The sequence below is a fragment of the Onychostoma macrolepis genome, chromosome 11 (genome assembly GCF_012432095.1).
Source record: "Onychostoma macrolepis isolate SWU-2019 chromosome 11, ASM1243209v1, whole genome shotgun sequence".
Lineage (NCBI taxonomy): Eukaryota > Metazoa > Chordata > Actinopteri > Cypriniformes > Cyprinidae > Onychostoma > Onychostoma macrolepis.
This window is the reverse complement of record NC_081165.1, coordinates 9,315,364-9,332,526: the sequence shown is the minus strand read 5'-3', so window position 1 is coordinate 9,332,526 and position 17,163 is coordinate 9,315,364. Positions and strand designations below refer to the sequence as shown.

General features: G+C 37.7%; 1 protein-coding gene across 2 annotated transcripts; it reads left to right on the top strand.

The window, feature by feature from the left end:
• The first annotated feature begins 9,557 nt into the window (after window positions 1-9,557).
• Window positions 9,558-17,163, top strand: phf13 (PHD finger protein 13). 2 transcript variants are annotated; one of them, XM_058792247.1, is made up of 5 exons: window positions 9,558-9,727; window positions 10,463-10,503; window positions 12,375-12,476; window positions 15,104-15,794; window positions 16,934-17,163. In XM_058792247.1, the coding sequence occupies exons 2-5, from the start codon at window positions 10,465-10,467 to the stop codon at window positions 17,158-17,160; spliced, it is 1,059 nt and encodes a 352-aa protein (XP_058648230.1). In that variant the 5' UTR covers window positions 9,558-9,727; window positions 10,463-10,464; the 3' UTR covers window positions 17,161-17,163. The 2 variants fall into 2 exon arrangements, with proteins under 2 accessions (XP_058648230.1, XP_058648229.1); XM_058792246.1 differs by lacking the exon at window positions 9,558-9,727 and having other exon boundaries at window positions 10,456-10,503.

The window sequence follows — 17,163 nt, the reverse complement described above, 5'->3', positions numbered from 1 at the left end:
CCCTGTGTACCTGGATTATCTCTCTGCCTTGACCCTTGGATACTGTTCGCCTATCGTCGACCTTCACTTGCCCTAGGATTACTCTTTGTCTTGTCCCTGCCATACCTGTTTGCCATTGCTCGACCCTGCCTGTATTTATGACCATGCCTGTAAATAAAAGCTTAGGGGGGGGGGGGACAAAATCTGACACAATCCAGGAAAGATGCATACGCAAATGAAGGGCTGAGACTGCAGAATGTCCCCAATGCAGAAAAAACTCACATATCCATACACACAGGCACACATACACACACTCCCATAGACATACATTATAACATAAATAATGTTTCTGCTGGGAAATTAATATCATTTTGACCAAACACAGTTAAATTTGAATGATGAGGTGAAGACCAATCATTTGATATCATTTTTATATTTTTAAATTTATCTTTTATATTTATTACATATTTATGAAAATTTATGGATATGCATGTGTTTGGATTAAAATACAGTATAATTTTTTTTTTTTTTTTTTTTTTACAAAATATTGTTTTTACAATGCTTTTATATATATCTGAAAGCCTCGAGATACATCTGAAAGCTAAATGAAGCCTCAAAGTGGTGTAGTTTTCAAGATTTCACTTTCTGAGCTCAGTTGAGAATCTCCATAGGGTTCAATAGGCCCATCTGGTGGCTGAAACTATAAATGCAGTTTTTGTCATTTTTCCCACCCAGATGGCCTCAGAGACACTCAGTGACCTAGTTCCTGATGGATAATGATGTTTAAAGTAGAAATTGTCTTTGTTTGTTTGTTTTTTTTGGTGAAAACATGTATGCAAATATGCTAATTTTCATGAAAAAATCTGGAATTTATGGAAAATAAAATAAAAATCTCCGCAAATTATAACAAAACCTACATAAATAATTTGAAAAAAATATAATAAAAAAATAAAAAAATAAATAAAATAAAAAAATAAAAAATTTGGACTGAAAAAAAAAGTGTAACGTTGAGGGTATTCGGGTCGATTTGACCCGCAAGGGACACTTTGGTTATAGGTTCGGGAGGGACGGATGAGGGTTTAAGAAATATATGCTAGAACTTTTCAGTTTCTAAGCTATTTTACTGAGAAATAACAGAACAGTGTTGACTGTTGACAATACATTTCCGCGCTGAAAGATTCTGTGCACGCGCCAGTCAGTATCTGGTGTGACCACCATTTGCCTCACGCAGTGCAACACATCTCCTTCGCATAGAGTTGATCAGGTTGTTGATTGTGGCCTGTGAATGTTGGTCCACTGCTCTTCAATGGCTGTGCGAAGTTGCTGGATATTGGCAGGAACTGGAACACGCTGTCGTATACGCCGATCCAGAGCATCCCAAACATGCTCAATGGGTGACATGTTCGGTGAGTATGCTGGCCATGCAAGAACTGGGATGTTTTCAGCTTCCGGGAATTGTGTACAGATCCTTGCTACATGGGGCCGTACATTATCATGCTGCAACATGAGGTGATGGTCGTGGATGAATGGCACAACAATGGGCCTCAGGATCTCATCACAGTATGTAGTGTTGCCACCTTTAGCAAGGCAAAATAAGGGACACCCATTCACGAACCCCTGATTGTTTCTGTCCAGTCTGCTCTTTATCTCGTTTAACCACAGCTGTCGTCGTTTATTTTATTTATTTATTTATTTTTTTTATTTTTTTGTCTGGCAGTGGCAGCAGCGTTAAAATTTAAATTTCAATATTTCAAAATTCTGACTTTATTCTCGCAATTCCGAGATTATCTCACAAGTCTGATAAGAAAAATCAACTCGTCATTCTCTCTTTTGAGTTTATCCCACATATCTGGCTTTTTTCGCCTCAGAATGGACGGGGTCCGTGTACCTTCGGATAATTCGTTTTTTGATTTAATATTGAAATCTGAAAAATGAAAAAAAACGCCACCTTTTTCGTTTTTCATTTGTTCAAACAAAACGAAAAATCAAGAATTCGGCTTCATTTTTCGTTTTTACTTTCAGGGACAGAAAAGGGATAAACTACTTGAATATTCGATCTCTACAAGTGGGCGGAGTGAAACGCCCCTCTCCGCTGATTGGTCTACCAAACATTACAACATAATAATAGTCATAAAAACATAATAAAAGTCCTCCGCTACTATGTATTCTTAAAGTGTTTATTTCTACTACATTTGATCTCTTTCTCTTCAACAAACAGCCAGATTAAGGAATGGCTTGACACAAACAATACCGAGGCAGAGCCTAGACAGAGATTTCTTTTGTGTAGGCTTAAATTCTGCAACCTACCCTGAAATCTCATAAATATTAATTTAATTCGTACCTGCACACACAACTACCTACTAGCCTACATCTTTGGCACGCCTGATTTATTATAGCTAACCACCCTGCTGAAAAAACAATAGAACCCTGCCCAAAACACAATAGAAAATGTAATGGATTTAATGGTTATGATGGGAATTGTATTGGTGTTAATGGAAACTATAGTGGTGTCTACTGGTATGTGATAGATTCTATTGGTGGGATGTTAAATCCTATTGAAAATGCCCAAAACACACTACAAAAAGGAATTTTGTAATGGTTTTACTGGAAAAAGCTAATGGTTCATAATGGTATTTTAATGTAAACCACTGGAATTTCTGTGATGGTTTCTAATGGGCTTCTATTGTTTTTTTTTTTTTAGTAGGGCACCTATTAAAATCTGTGTGGCAAAACTGCGCAACGTATGGGAAGCCAAACAACCCAAAAGTGGGAGAAACAGTGCGATATTAAAGAGTTTGCGCCGCTGTCCTGTCATAGGCTCAATGGACCGAGCGGCACGACCGACTCTACAGCGCAGGGAGGACGTGTTTGCTAGCGCCACCGAACTGACAGCGCAGCGAACATAAGAAGTTCGTATTTTTCCCTGCACGTTAACATAATGAAGATCAGTATTAAGTTAATAACCCTAAAATAAAAGCAGTGCAAAATTCAAAATACATCATATTGAATTTACATACAATTTACAATTTTGAAAAGAGTTTGTTTTTAAATCAATTAATTAAATTGTATTTATTTATTTATTTAATATGTAGCGTAGAGAAAAGCCTGACAAACGTAGCCATTATATAAAATTGCACTGTTAAAGTTAAAGAACATTACCTTGATGTTCCCTGGTCTTTAGAGACCAAAAAAATAAAATAAAATAAAAAATTCCTGGACCACAAAAAGCAAGGGTATGTTTGCAGCAATAGCCAACATTGTATGGGTCAAAATTGTCAATTTTTCTTTTATTCCAAAAATCATTAGGATATTACTGTAAGTAAAGATCATCCATGAAGATATTTTGTAAATCCCCAAATAAATCAAAACTTAATTTTTGATTAGTAATATATGCTAAGAACTTCATTTGGACAAAAGCGATTTTCTCAATATTTAGATTTTTTTTTTTTTTTTTTTTGCACCATCAGATTCCAGATTTTCAAATTCAATTTTTTGGTTGTTTGGCTTCCCATACAACGCACTGCAGCGCGGAGATTGTATTAGCGCAGACCACTATAAATGTATTTATTCGTGTTAAAACCATGGCTAATTTTAGTAAGGGAACATGGAAACTCAGAGAGAATATTAGATGCGTTGATGGTGGTGAAATTATTACCGACATTAAAACACGTTATTAACATCAACAGCCGGAGTGCTGATGTCTTTTCAGGGCATAGCTGTCCGTCAATTATGATAATTTGCATTTAGCCGCAAACATGAGGTGTGAGCACCGAGTTCACCTTCAAATCATGACGTCAAATTCACATTTCACTAAAACAGCACCATGGAGGAACAAATAGTCCCATGCCAGTGGGATAACAATATGATTTGCTATAAAGTGCTCTGTGAATAAAACTCAAAATAGAAAAATAGCTAATAGATGTGATGTGAAGGTAAATTACACAAAGTCATATCTTGTCATATCTGTCATATTATTTAGGTTCCTCCATTGTCCAAAACGTAGCGTATTGTCTAAAACAAAAGTTATGACTCTGTGTACGTTCACATACATTGATACTGGTCTGCGCTTCACTACAATACATTTTCCCCGCGCTGCAGTGCGTCGCGCGGCTTTGCCACACAAATTTTGATAGGTGGCTATATAATAAAACAGGCGGTGTGCCAGAGGACTGAAAGGTTCTGCCTCGATGCGGTTTGTGTCAAGCCATTGGTTAATCTGGCTGTTTGATGAAGAGAAAGAGACCAAATGTAGCAGAAATAAACATGTTAAGAATCTGTAGAAGCAGAGGACTATTATTATTATTTTTAAGGACTATTATTATGTTGTAATGTTTGGTTGACCAATCAGCGGAGAGGGGCGTTTCACTCCGCCCACTTGTAGAGATCGAATATTCAAGTAGTTTATCCCTTTTCTGTCCCTGAACGTAAAAACGAAAACTGAAGCCGAATTCTTGATTTTTCGTTTTGTTTGAACAAATGAAAAACGAAAAATGTGGCGTTTTTTTCATTTTTCAGATTTCAATATTAAATAAAAAAACGAATTATCCGAAGGTACACGGACCCCGTACACGGACCACAAACTCGTTATTGTTAAGTTAAATCGAGTTATAAAGTCTGAAATACGAAATATAAAGTTGCATTTACGAGAAAAAAAGTCTCAAAAAAGAATTCGATAAAATAGGTAAGGTGATGTAAATTGGTATAGGTTTAAATAGTATTTCATGCTGTAGGACAAATATAATATATTACCTATGAACTGTATATGTGAATATTATGTTGACCAATTGTTTAAATCAAATTTATGCTTTAAAAGTAGAATAATCATAGCAGGTTTCATTCATTAGTCTGTCCGTTTAAAGTCTGCGTTTAGCTTCAAATGGCGTTTTTGACGACAGTATTCTATAAAAAAATTATTTGCATTCCGATTCTGACATCTATAGGCACAACAGTACATTTTATCTCTTATTCTGTGGATTTTTCCCATTTCACTCCACTTTGTGTTTCTGCCACCACAATGCGCGCGCAGCTGCGAGTGACGTAACTGTGACGTCTACATGAAATTGGTCTATAGAGTGATGGAACTATGATGTCACTTTGTAGGCGAAAACCCGGAAGCGAGTTAGCATTTTAGCACTTTCGGTTCCATGTCCCAGAGTCAATGGGTTTTTTTCATACTTCTTATGAGATTGATTTCATTATAATTACTATTAGTATTATAAACAGTGCAAAATACTTATTTGTTCAAATAAGCCTTTGGCCTTTGTAAAATACGCGTCCCGTATTGATTTGAAATGGGACGCATCATTTTACCTTTAAATACGGGACGATTCCGTATTTTAAGGGATGGGTGGCAACCCTAGGTATCTCTGTGCATTCAAAATGCCATCAATAAAATGCACCTGTGTTCGTTGTCCATAACATACGCCTGCCCATACCATAACCCCACCGCCACCATGGGCCACTCGATCCACAACGTTGACATCAGCAAACCGCTCACCCACACGATGCCATACACGCTGTCTGCCATCTGCCCTGTACAGTGAAAACCGGGATTCATCTGTGAAGAGAACACCTCTCCAAAGTGCCAGACGCCATCGAATGTGAGCATTTGCCCACTCAAGTCAGTTACGACGACGAACTGCAGTCAGGTCGAGACCCAATGAGGACGACGAGTATGCAGATGAGCTTCCCTGAGACAGTTTCTGACAGTTTGTGCAGAAATTCTTTGGTTATGCAAACCGATTGTTGCAGCAGCTGTCCGGGTGGCTGGTCTCAGACGATCTTGGAGGTGAAGATGCTGGATGTGGAGGTCCTGGGATGGTGTGGTTACACGTGGTCTGTGGTTGTGAGGCCGGTTGGATGTACTGCCAAATTCTCTGAAATGCCTTTGGAGACGGCTTACGGTAGAGAAATGAACATTCAACTCACGGGCAACAGCTCTGGTGGACATTCCTGCAGTCAGCATGCCAATTGCACGCTCCCTCAAAACTTGCGACATCTGTGGCATTGTGCTGTGTCCAGGGGTGGACTTAGTGATTTGGGGGCCCTAAGCAAATTTCAGGTACGGGGCCCCAACAAAATTACTATAATGCTCTTTTAATGCGTAACCCTTATTTTGCTCGCTAGCTCTCTCTCATTATTGCTATAGCTATTATTTATTGTAACTATTACCCCCTCACAACTTAAGTAGCCTAAATAATTAGTCAACCTGACGCTGTTCTAAAGCCATATTAAGCTACCTTAATTTTTTCAGATAACAAAAGACATATTAAAAAAATTAATTAATTAATTAATTAATAAAAAATGCTTGCACTTTGAAATGTAATCTTCTTCAATCTTTTTCCAAAAAGGACTAAAATGTCATAAAAATGATCCCATGCAACTCGTTCCATATTCCAAGTGTTCTTAAGGTATATGATAGGGTTTACTGAGAAACAAATCGAAAATGCGGAAATTAAGCGGAAATCTCAAGTCATTGCATTTGTGCATTTATACAAGTTTTTAGTTTATAGTTCATTTGCATTTACTGTTCGCGCTGGCGCGCCTAGGAAAAGCACACGAGAGAGTCATTTTGAAACATCAAGACAAATAAAATTATGACTTGAAACACAATTTCTTTACAGAGGTGAATATAACTGTTCTGAGACAGTCATAACAGCGTAGAATGTGCGCAAAGAGCGATCCATCTATAATCACAATGAGTCTCTTATTTACATCTTATCTACACGTTGTTATAATGAGAGGATTCACAGCTTGCAGAACTCTGCACCTGACAAAAACTCGCCGTTTTGAGTGGTGAGTGAACATTTGATGCTCTCCATAACACAAATACATACTGGTGCATTTGCCAAATATGTTTTGTGAATATCAGACGGGGCCCCCTGATTCCCCGGGGCCCTAAGCGCTTACCTCACCTATTGGTTAAGTCCACCCCTGGCTGTGTGATAAAACTGCACATTTTAGAGTGGCCTTTTATTGTGGCCAGCCTAAGGCACACCTGTGCAATAATCATGCTTTCTAATCAGCATCTTGATATGCCACACCTTTGAGGAGGATGGAGTATCTCGGCAAAGGACAAGTGCTCACTAACACAGATTTAGACAGATTTGTGAACAATATTTGAGAGAAATAGGCCTTTTGTGTACATAGAAAAAGTCTTAGATCTTTGAGTTCAGCTCATGAAAAATGGGGGCAAAAACAAAAGTGTTGCGTTTATAATTTTGTTCAGTGTATATATACACACACACACACACATATAAATATATACAGGTGCATCTCAATAAATTAGAATGTCGTGGAAAAGTTCATTTATTTCAGTAATTCAACTCAAATTGTGAAACTCGTGTATTAAATAAATTCAGTGCACACAGACTGAAGTATTTTAAGTCTTTGGTTCTTTTAATTGTGATAATTTTGGCTCACATTTAACAAAAACCCACCAATTCACTATCTCAGCAAATTAGAATATGGTGACATGCCAATCAGCTAATCAACTCAAAACACCTGCAAAGGTTTCCTGAGCCTTCAAAATGGTCTCAGTTTGGTTCACTAGGCTACACAATCATGGGGAAGACTGCTGATCTGACAGATGTCCAGAAGACAATCATTGACACCCTTCACAAACATTCATTGCCAAAGAAGCTGGCTGTTCACAGAGTGCTGTATCCAAGCATGTTAACAGAAAGTTGAGTGGAAGGAAAAAGTGTGGAAGAAAAAGATGCACAACCAACCGAGAGAACCGCAGCCTTGTGAGGATTGTCAAGCAAAATCGATTCAAGAATTTGGGTGAACTTCACAAGGAATGGACTGAGGCTGGGGTCAAGGCATCAAGAGCCACCACACACAGACGTGTCAAGGAATTTGGCTACAGTTGTCGTATTCCTCTTGTTAAGCCACTCATGAACCACAGACAACGTCAGAGGCGTCTTACCTGGGCTAAGGAGAAGAAGAACTGGACTGTTGCCCAGTGGTCCAAAGTCCTCTTTTCAGATGAGAGTCTGGAGGAAGGGTGGAGAAGCTCATAGCCAAAGTTACTTGAAGTCCAGTGTTAAGTTTCCACAGTCTGTGATGATTTGGGGTGCAATGTCATCTGCTGGTGTTGGTCCATTGTGTTTTTTGAAAACCAAAGTCACTGCACCAGTTTACCAAGAAATTTTGGAGCACTTCATGCTTCCTTCTGCTGACCAGCTTTTTAAAGATGCTGATTTCATTTTCAAGTAGGATTTGGCACCTGCCCACACTGCCAAAAGCACCAAAATTTGGTTAAATAACCATGGTGTTGGTGTGAGCCAAAATCATCACAATTAAAAGAACCAAAGACTTAAACTACTTCAGTCTGTGTGCACTGAATTTATTTAATACACGAGTTTCACAATTTGAGTTGAATTACTGAAATAAATGAACTTTTCCACGACATTCTAATTTATTGAGATGCACCTGTATATATATATATATATATAATTGTGCATGAATTGTACATGAATTTACACACCTCTCACAAACCCTCTCCTCGTTTCCTGCATTGTTGGACATTTATTCAACATGACAATGACTATTTACATTCTCCCAAGGTGAAAAACCTTCTGTGGGTTCAACAGTATAGATGTGGCAATTTTTTCATGAACTTGCATACTCAATGCCCAGAAGGGTCAGGTAGGGTATAGGCGATTTCGGAGAGGCTAGCAATAGCAAGCTAGCTTAGAAAGCATAAGATCCCACCCTCCCTGCAAATCACCCTCCAAAGCCACGCCTCCTCCAAAACACATGAATGTGCACAGGTAGACCAGAGGCTAACCAATGACACGATGAGAGACAGCGTTAGTGGAGAGTATGCAAAACTGTCAGATTACCTCATGTCTCATTCACCAGTGAGAAAACATTACAATATAACGCCTTTCATTCTCACTCAGTCTGCTATAGTGTAATGGAGCACGCTGATGACGTATCTTGTCTGCATAAACAGGGTGCGCAGAGGTATGCAAATACATACGTTAACAGGCAGGTAGGACAGCCTATCGTAGTTCTCGGACCGGCGGATATGACTGGACGAACATTTTATGGTCGTACACCTTCCACAGACCATATAAATACATATAAATACATTTAGACCACTTAACTTAGTGATTACTATCAGGATGTGAAGAGACTTTCAATCAGCATAGCAAAAATGTTTTTGAACCAAATCACCATTGGCTTGGATGGGGTGCGCGTATTTATTATTATTTATCACTTTCATAAGTGATTTGATTTGCATGCAATTGTGGTATGTGCACCTACTTGCAAACATTTTCTTTCCATTTTTGTTTTACTTTTAGTAATTTAAGAGATTTAATAATATATTTAAAAAAAAGATTTATATACTCTATCAAGTGATTTTTGATCTTATCTTTGTTTTGATTGAAAAGTGTATTTGTGGTTTATTTATTTAAAATAAATATCACGTGATTAGATTTTTTAAAAATCTCATTCCATTCGAAGTGTATAATACACATTTTACATGTGTATTATATTTCTGGCCTGTAAACTGACCAATAGATGGGTAATCCATATGAATGCAATGAGGACTTTTATTTTGGCAGATGAGCAGATCTGTCTGTCTGGGTTTCACCCATCACATCTTCATCACATTCGGACATATATCATCACTGTTTTCCATCTCTCCTGCCACTGTCATCGCCTGTTTTTCGATCCAGGATAATTATCTGCCTTTTTACCGTCGCGTGGTCCACTATCTGTGTTTCAGCAGCAGGTAAACGAGAATAAAACACTATAGACACAAACATCAGTCACAACAATGTTAGCGTGACGGCTAGCCAATTAGCAAGTTCCTGCAGGGGAGGAAAAAAAGTGGATAAAGTTTTGTTTAAAGACATTACAGTTCGATCTAGTTGAGGATTTAGTTGTGTAGTCGTGAATATTGATCATAATTGATGTGTTATGAATTATACAGTGTTATTAAACATAATAGATCAGGTCTGTAGTTGCTAGCAGGCTAACAGAGCTCGAAGACTGCCTATCAAAAAGATTAAAAAGCATAGTTTCTTTAATAAAATGATCCGGAAACATAATAAATATTTTAATGAAGTTAAATCACACATGTGAAGATGAATATATAAAGTAGTCAGAAGAGTTATGTGTGGTTTTGCAGTTTGTTTAGGTGTGGAGATACCTGACGTGACTTATACTTATATAATCTCATAAATCCCTTTTTAAAACTTTAATTTGTCTGACAAGGTTCTTCTGTGTAATGATTGATTGAACTTAACAGCTGGTCTAATGTTTTTGAATAATTGTTTGGTTTAGTCAGATGGAATCATAATGTACAATATGCATCAAAACAGGAAAGTAAATCGATTTAATTGTAGTTTGTATGTTATTGTAACGTTATTTTTTTATGTTGTATCTGTCATTATGTGAAGCGAATGTGGTATGTTATGTGATCGTAAACTAAAACAGATTTCTTTTTTCTTTTTTTACATGATAGAAATGGACAACAGCTCGACGACTTGTCCATTTGACACACAGGTAAAACGATTTTGATTTTGTCATTTTTGTACCCAGTTATGACAGTTTTTATTGTTATTTTAGATTATGTTGTGTCTTTTCAGCGTTTCTGCATGAATATATTTTCCGATTAGTTAATTCTCAATGCACGTAACGTTACAGCTTGTTAAACACTGTACGCAATGTATGATCATCAAATCAAAAATATAAAAATGCTTATCTTATTTCAGTTTTTTTTTACTTATTTTAAGAGGACAAACTAGTAAATAAAGAAGTAAATTCATCAAAGGAAGGGATAGTGTCATTGTTTTTTAGGCGATCCCATTAGCAATGGCTGGCTAACTCATAAATTAATTTAGCTCGATTGAATTAAAGAAGATCGGAGTCTTTTTTTAATGCTTTTCCTCATCGTTTCACAATTTTCATGAGGGCTTTATTTTGTTAAACTCGTTTTCGTTCTCTTTTGGGCTGTAAGTGTTGAGTCAATGTGCATCGAGTTGCTAAAACAAGCCTTTTAACATTCGGTCACGTTTTTTAAAACGTGTTTACATCAAACATGTAGTTTTGTCGACGCAAACGGCGTTTTAGTATATCAAGCGATCGTGTAATTAAATGACGGCGATGTGTCATTTTGCTCGTTGGTGTCAATATGTCGAATATTTGCACAGTTGACAGAGCCAGTGCGCGACAGCGCATGCGCGGAGATTGCTTTACTTCTTCAGTGTTGCCAAGTCCGCGGTTTTCCAGGGGGCTACTTCGTTCTATTTTAACACTGTTATCACCGGTTGTTTTTCTTATCCGCGGGTTTAAGCGACCCCAATAACGTGATATTTATCCCCTAAAATGCCAAAAAACAAAACAAAACACGTATTACTCCACCGGAACGCGATTTTTACCGGGGGATTCGGGCTAGTGTTGAGTAGCAATTGGGCGGATTTTGTTGTGAAAACCTGGCAACCCTGGTCTCAATTCTCCGGTTGGCAAAGTAAAGCAGAGGCTAGAGATGTATAAGTGCACATTTTAAAATATGTACATATATAAAATATATATTTTCACCCACACATACACAAGTGGAAAAATATAAACAAATCGAGCAAACGAATGGAAAAACTATGGAGAAATATAAAACTTGATTTAAAGAATAATTTTGTATGTAGAATAGGCTATAATTCTTCTGGCATTATTTGTTTGTTTCGATTCAATCATGGGTAATATAGTTTTGCACCAGCTGTTCTGCTATTAAACATGATTCTTTAACAATTAAGTCGAAATAATGCAGCCTAATGGCTTCAATATAACCACATATCATTGATTAACAGTCTTGTAATACAGTATGCCTGTCTTTAAAGGTTTATAAATTATTGTACAGATAGAATAAGTAAACTGTTCTATGTTGATTCTCCTATAAACATTTAAACTCTGTAACGCTCTCAAACCATTACTGTGTTTGTTTGAGCATTGTGACCAACCCAGAACAACAATAGTTACTCAACTAATGGCATGTGCTGGGGGTGGGACTACCTGTTTGAAAGCAGTCACAGTTTGTTTGTTTTTTTTATTACATTTGGTGACACAAGTGGTGCAGAAATTATACACTTTAACTAATGTAATCCTGATTCATTTTGTTCCATGGTTTACACTTTCATACTTTGCCCTTGGTTTAAAATGACATGAAGTTCAATAATAATTTAATGAGGCATACATTGCTTCATTTCTGATTCGTTTAACAACATATGGCACTGCAGTTTGGCCATAATTAAATGTTAAAAGTGGCTTTAATCATTTTCACAAGAATGAAATGCTGATTTAACCCTTTAAACTCATTGCACTAAATAGATAAAAATAGTCACTTTAAAAGATTTATGTCATTATTGACTCTGTTTTTATTGCAGGGCTACAGTTCAACATTTAAGCGGAAACGGACAGTGGAAGATTTCAACAAGTTCTGCACTTTTGTGCTCGCATATGCCGGTTATATTCCTTATCCACAGGAGGTGAGTATGATCATGTCTCAGTTATGTAACTGAGAGGTGTTTGTGGTAAAAATGCTACTCACTGTGCTTGTACGTTTGATAGAAAGTGCTGTCAGTGTTGCAGGGTGAAGTGGCCTTGCTTTCCTCAAGATCGCTCAATGATCTGACACTTCGATCTCCAGAGGTTCCTGTCCTTTGCAGTGGTGTTGCGCTGGGTGTTCATGGTTTTTTGGTGGCACGCCTCTTATGAGCTGCTTTGCTGTTGATGCTCTTGTTTGATCCACAGAAATGGTGGTGGCTCTTTATGTCACGGCCGCTGAGAGACATCCCCCCCCTCCAAAAAAACCTCAGCCCTCCCTCCCAGGGTAAGAGGGCCACTCCAGTCTCCTCCATTCTCATCCCAGACCTTGTCTCTAAGTGCCATTCTTCACAACAGCGCTGTGTGTGCATCCACAAACACTTCAGTTTCAGGTCTTCCCTTTAATGGATCCTTCAAATGGCTGGAGGCTAAATCGAGGAAACTGTTGTGTGGAAATGCATGAGGGCCGATAATAGCCCCAAGTGTTCCAAAACCCAGTGAGCTGCCTATATAGGGTGCTGCCTTCTAAGGGAACATCTTAACTAATATGCGATGCATGATGGTTAGATAATAACAGAATGTGGGTGTATATATAAATATTGGGTGAAATAGTAAGTTTTGGGTACCAAATAGTAAGTGCAGATGAAGGTAAATGTAAACAGTTAATGATAAACATCAATAAAAAGCATTGGAGAGTCAAACTTAATATGTTTTATGATAATAAAACCAGTTTATTGGGATAGGAATTGGTGTTTAAAACCCAGGTCAAGTCACCTTTATTTATATAACACTGCAGATTGTTTCAAAGAAGCTTTACTGGAAAATAACATTATTGATAGAAATGTCATTAAATATGAGACACATTCAGCTGTAAAGCAGCTCTAAAAAGACAATAGTGTCATTATTCAGCTCAAGTCAGTTCAGTGTTGATTCACTTCAATATCTGCGTGAAGTTAATTAATTATGAAACAATTTCCGATCAAACAATGGTTTTGCTATTCAGCTTAATTCAGTTCAATGTTCATTTAATTCAGTCATCAATAATGGAATAAAACCCAAGATTTTTTTTTTTTGGTGCTGTTGTGGATTTGCTTTCCATATCATCATCTGAGCATTGGACGTCCAGAAACTTTATGCTTGGAAGTAGGCGATATCTAATAGAAATGTCCCACTGTAGGCTTTTGGTTTGCCATTTTGATTGAATTTTCTTTGAGCTTATTGCAATGCATTCTGGGAATGCCTTCTTTGTGAAACTATCTTGGTCTCGGAACAGCCTTCACATCAACAGAAGCCCGTTGTCTAAAATGATGTCTATGTAGGCAGCTCACTATGTTTTGGAACAGCTAGTGATTTCATAATGTGTTTTCACATCCTTTCAGCTTATATATAGAGTCTGTTTTCAGAAAGATCATTTGATTATGTAGTTCCTCTAATTCAGTCTTACATTATTATTTATTTGCTTACTACTTGCTTTGTTTCCGCAGGCTACTCAGCACAGAGGAGACATAGTCTTTTATAGCACACAAATAATGATGGCTTTAATAACAAGGAAACAAACAGTAAATGAGGGTATATACAAAAGTAAGGGTAGACAGAGATGGACCCTTGAGAAATGCGGCAAAATAATTCACATTTAATGTGGGATCCATGCTTTTCTGAGTTCATTGGTCGTGACCAAGTAAGCTGATTATGGTTTGACGGCAAAATGCGGGGGATGTTTTTAAGTTCTCTGAACATACAGAGGAAGTTCATAAATCTGACATTTGTGTGCCTTATTTTTACAGAGAGCGGTTTCGTTGTGCAGATGCTTGCATTTCCGAGGACCAGTCATTTGTTTTTCTTTGGTGGTAGCTCTTAATTTTAGGAGTGACTCTACAAGAGCTTTGCTTGGCACTTTGCTTCTCTTACCCTGGTTTGTGATAGTCACTTTTCACCAGTCATTGTGCTGGTGTTCATGTTCTTTAAATATTGGTAATCATGTTTTTCACTTGGCGATTCAGTTAACTTCTTGGTGTTTAGCACTTCCTGTCACTGAACTGGTCATTGATCTAATAAACAATTGCTGGGAATTTTCATGGTTACATGTTACAGCCTACATTTTAGCCTTTATCAGACATTTGCGTCCTAATGAAATTTTATTAGCAAATTCTTGACTTAAATGTTAAATTTCATAATTACACAAGTTTGAGTAGTATGCGGGATTTAAACACATTTTCAAGTTTATAACTTTTATTCAACGCACCTATTAATGATTTATTTATTTAGCCTTTATCATAATGCAAAATTTGAACTGTTCCATCTTAGAGATCTTTATTTAATGTAAGTAGGCATTTTCATCTTGCACCAGTGTGGTCTGCATTTCTTGTCATTATAAATATTGCACCATAACCAGCAGGGTTCGTGGGTGTGGATGATTTTCTGTTTATTAATTTCACCATTAGTCTTCTTGAAACATGCAGTGAAGTTATTCGGTCACTGTTTGTTCATCTTCAGACTTCAGACCGTTGTCTTAATTCAAGAAATTTAGTGAAATAGTGGTTAAATTAGTGTTTTCATTTGCTGTCCACAGGAGGGGCACTTGAGGAACAGCTCTAGTCCTCCCAACAGCACCGGCAGCACTGCAGACAGCGACGGATGGGACAACCAGAGGCTGGGTTGCGGCCTCTCGTCTCCGGACGAGCCCCCACCCAAAAACCGCAAGAGCTTTGCTGGATTCAAGAGAACCGCGAGTGAGGATTTGGAGCCTCAGAAGCGTCAGAAATCAGCAGGTCTTCTCCTGGAGGGTCGAACAAAGGCTGACAAAGTGAAAAAGAAGAAGAAGAAGCTGAGGAAGAGCAAGGATGAGGAATTGAGATCTTTCGCCCCATTTACTCCTCCCAGTGCTGAAGGTGAGATTTCTAATTATGGATGTACCATCAAAGAAGAACCGGAAGATTACCTCAGCATCCCTGTACCCACTGACAGCATGGATAGCAACCAGCCTATACCCACTGGCCCAAGTTCAAAACCTGCCTTGAGTTCACCGGCTACTGCAAAGTGCAAAGAGGAGCCTGATGTTGGCCGTCCTTGTTGGAACAGTTCTAAAAGTTCAAGTCCAAAGTCAGAGGATGTCGAGAAACCCTTAAAACCTGAAGAAGAGGCAGTAGTCTTGAAGGTCGAAGGTTTTTCTGGTAAAAGGATTGTGGTCCGTCAGGGGAAACAAGTGGTGTTTAGAGACGAGGATGGATCGGGGGATGATGAGGACATCATGGTGGATTCAGGTAAGCAGGACGTTTCAGGCCCAAATATATTCACGGCAAAGTTACGTTTTTGCCCTCGACGAGTGTATGGAAGATTGTTTCTGCCACTGAATAAAAATAATAAAGGTAATTGTGACATTTTATTTCACAATTCTGACTTTTTTTGCACAATTGCAAGTTTACATCTTGTAGTTTTTCTCAGAATTGTGAGATATAAAGTTGCATTTGCGTATTATAAAGTCAGAGTCCCAGGAGTCATCATTTGCAAAGAGTCTCGCAATTGTGAGAAAAAAGTCAGAATTGTGAGATAAAAAGAATAATTACCTTTTTCAATTTTTTTTATTCATTGACTCAAACAGACTTCCATACTGGTGGTAATTTGAACTGTTTAACAGCTGGAGCCAACTTTTCCGGAAAGTTTGATTAGGCAAGCTGTTTTAGGAAGCTTTTATCTGCCATGAAATAAAAATAATAATAAAGTAATTGTGATCTCATGATGTATAAAAATAAACTTGCAATTGTGTATTACAAAGTCAGAATTGTGAGAGATAAACTTAAAATTCTGAGAAATAATCCTAGGAGTAATCATTTGCAAAGAGTCTTGGCATTGCAAGATAAAGTCAGAATTGTGAGATAAAAAGTCGCAATTACTTTTTAATTTTTTATTTATTTATTCATTGGCACAAACATGCGTCCATACCAGTGGTGTTTACCAGCTGGATCCAACTTTTCTGGAAAGTTTGGCCTTGAAATAAAAAAAAAATTGCGATCTCACGGTTATGACAATTTTCTCATAATTGCAAGTTTATATCTTGAGTCTATAACTTTTTTTCTTCTTCTCAGAATTACCAGTTAAACGTAATTGTGAGTTGAAATCTCGCATGTCTGTTTTCTCCAGAAAACTGTGAGATATAAACTTTTTCAGATTTTTTTAGATAAAATCATAATTAGATTTTTTTAAAGTCTTTTTATCCTTTGGAGGAAACAAACTTCCATAGTTTCAAACTCCCATTTTGTCCAGATTTTATTTGAAATGACGTCACCTCAGTTTGTTCTTCTCTTGAAGTATATCGGGGCCTTTTATTTTTGGAGTGTGCCATTGTCAAAAGTAGATTGCAGTTGTGTATATATATTTGAATTTACCATCTTCGTCTTTGCAGATGATGACTCCTGGGACCTAGTGACATGTTTCTGCATGAAGCCGTTCGCCGGGAGGGCGATGATCGAATGCAACCAGTGCAACACCTGGATCCACCTCTCATGTGCCAAAATCCGCAAGTCCAACGTCCCCGAGACGTACATCTGCCAGACGTGCAAAGACTCAAAGTTTGACATTCGCCGCTCCAATCGCTCACGAGTGGGCTCTCGAAAACACCTCCTCGACTGATGC

Bases quoted from the DNA above. Each gene is read 5' to 3' on its own strand.
- phf13 (XM_058792246.1), top strand. From the start codon at position 10,456: ATGATAGAAATGGACAACAGCTCGACGACTTGTCCATTTGACACACAG. The intron at 10,504-12,374 runs GTAAAACGATTT...TTTTTATTGCAG, and splicing joins CTTGTCCATTTGACACACAG to GGCTACAGTTCAACATTTAA. The intron at 15,795-16,933 runs GTAAGCAGGACG...TCGTCTTTGCAG, and splicing joins GGACATCATGGTGGATTCAG to ATGATGACTCCTGGGACCTA.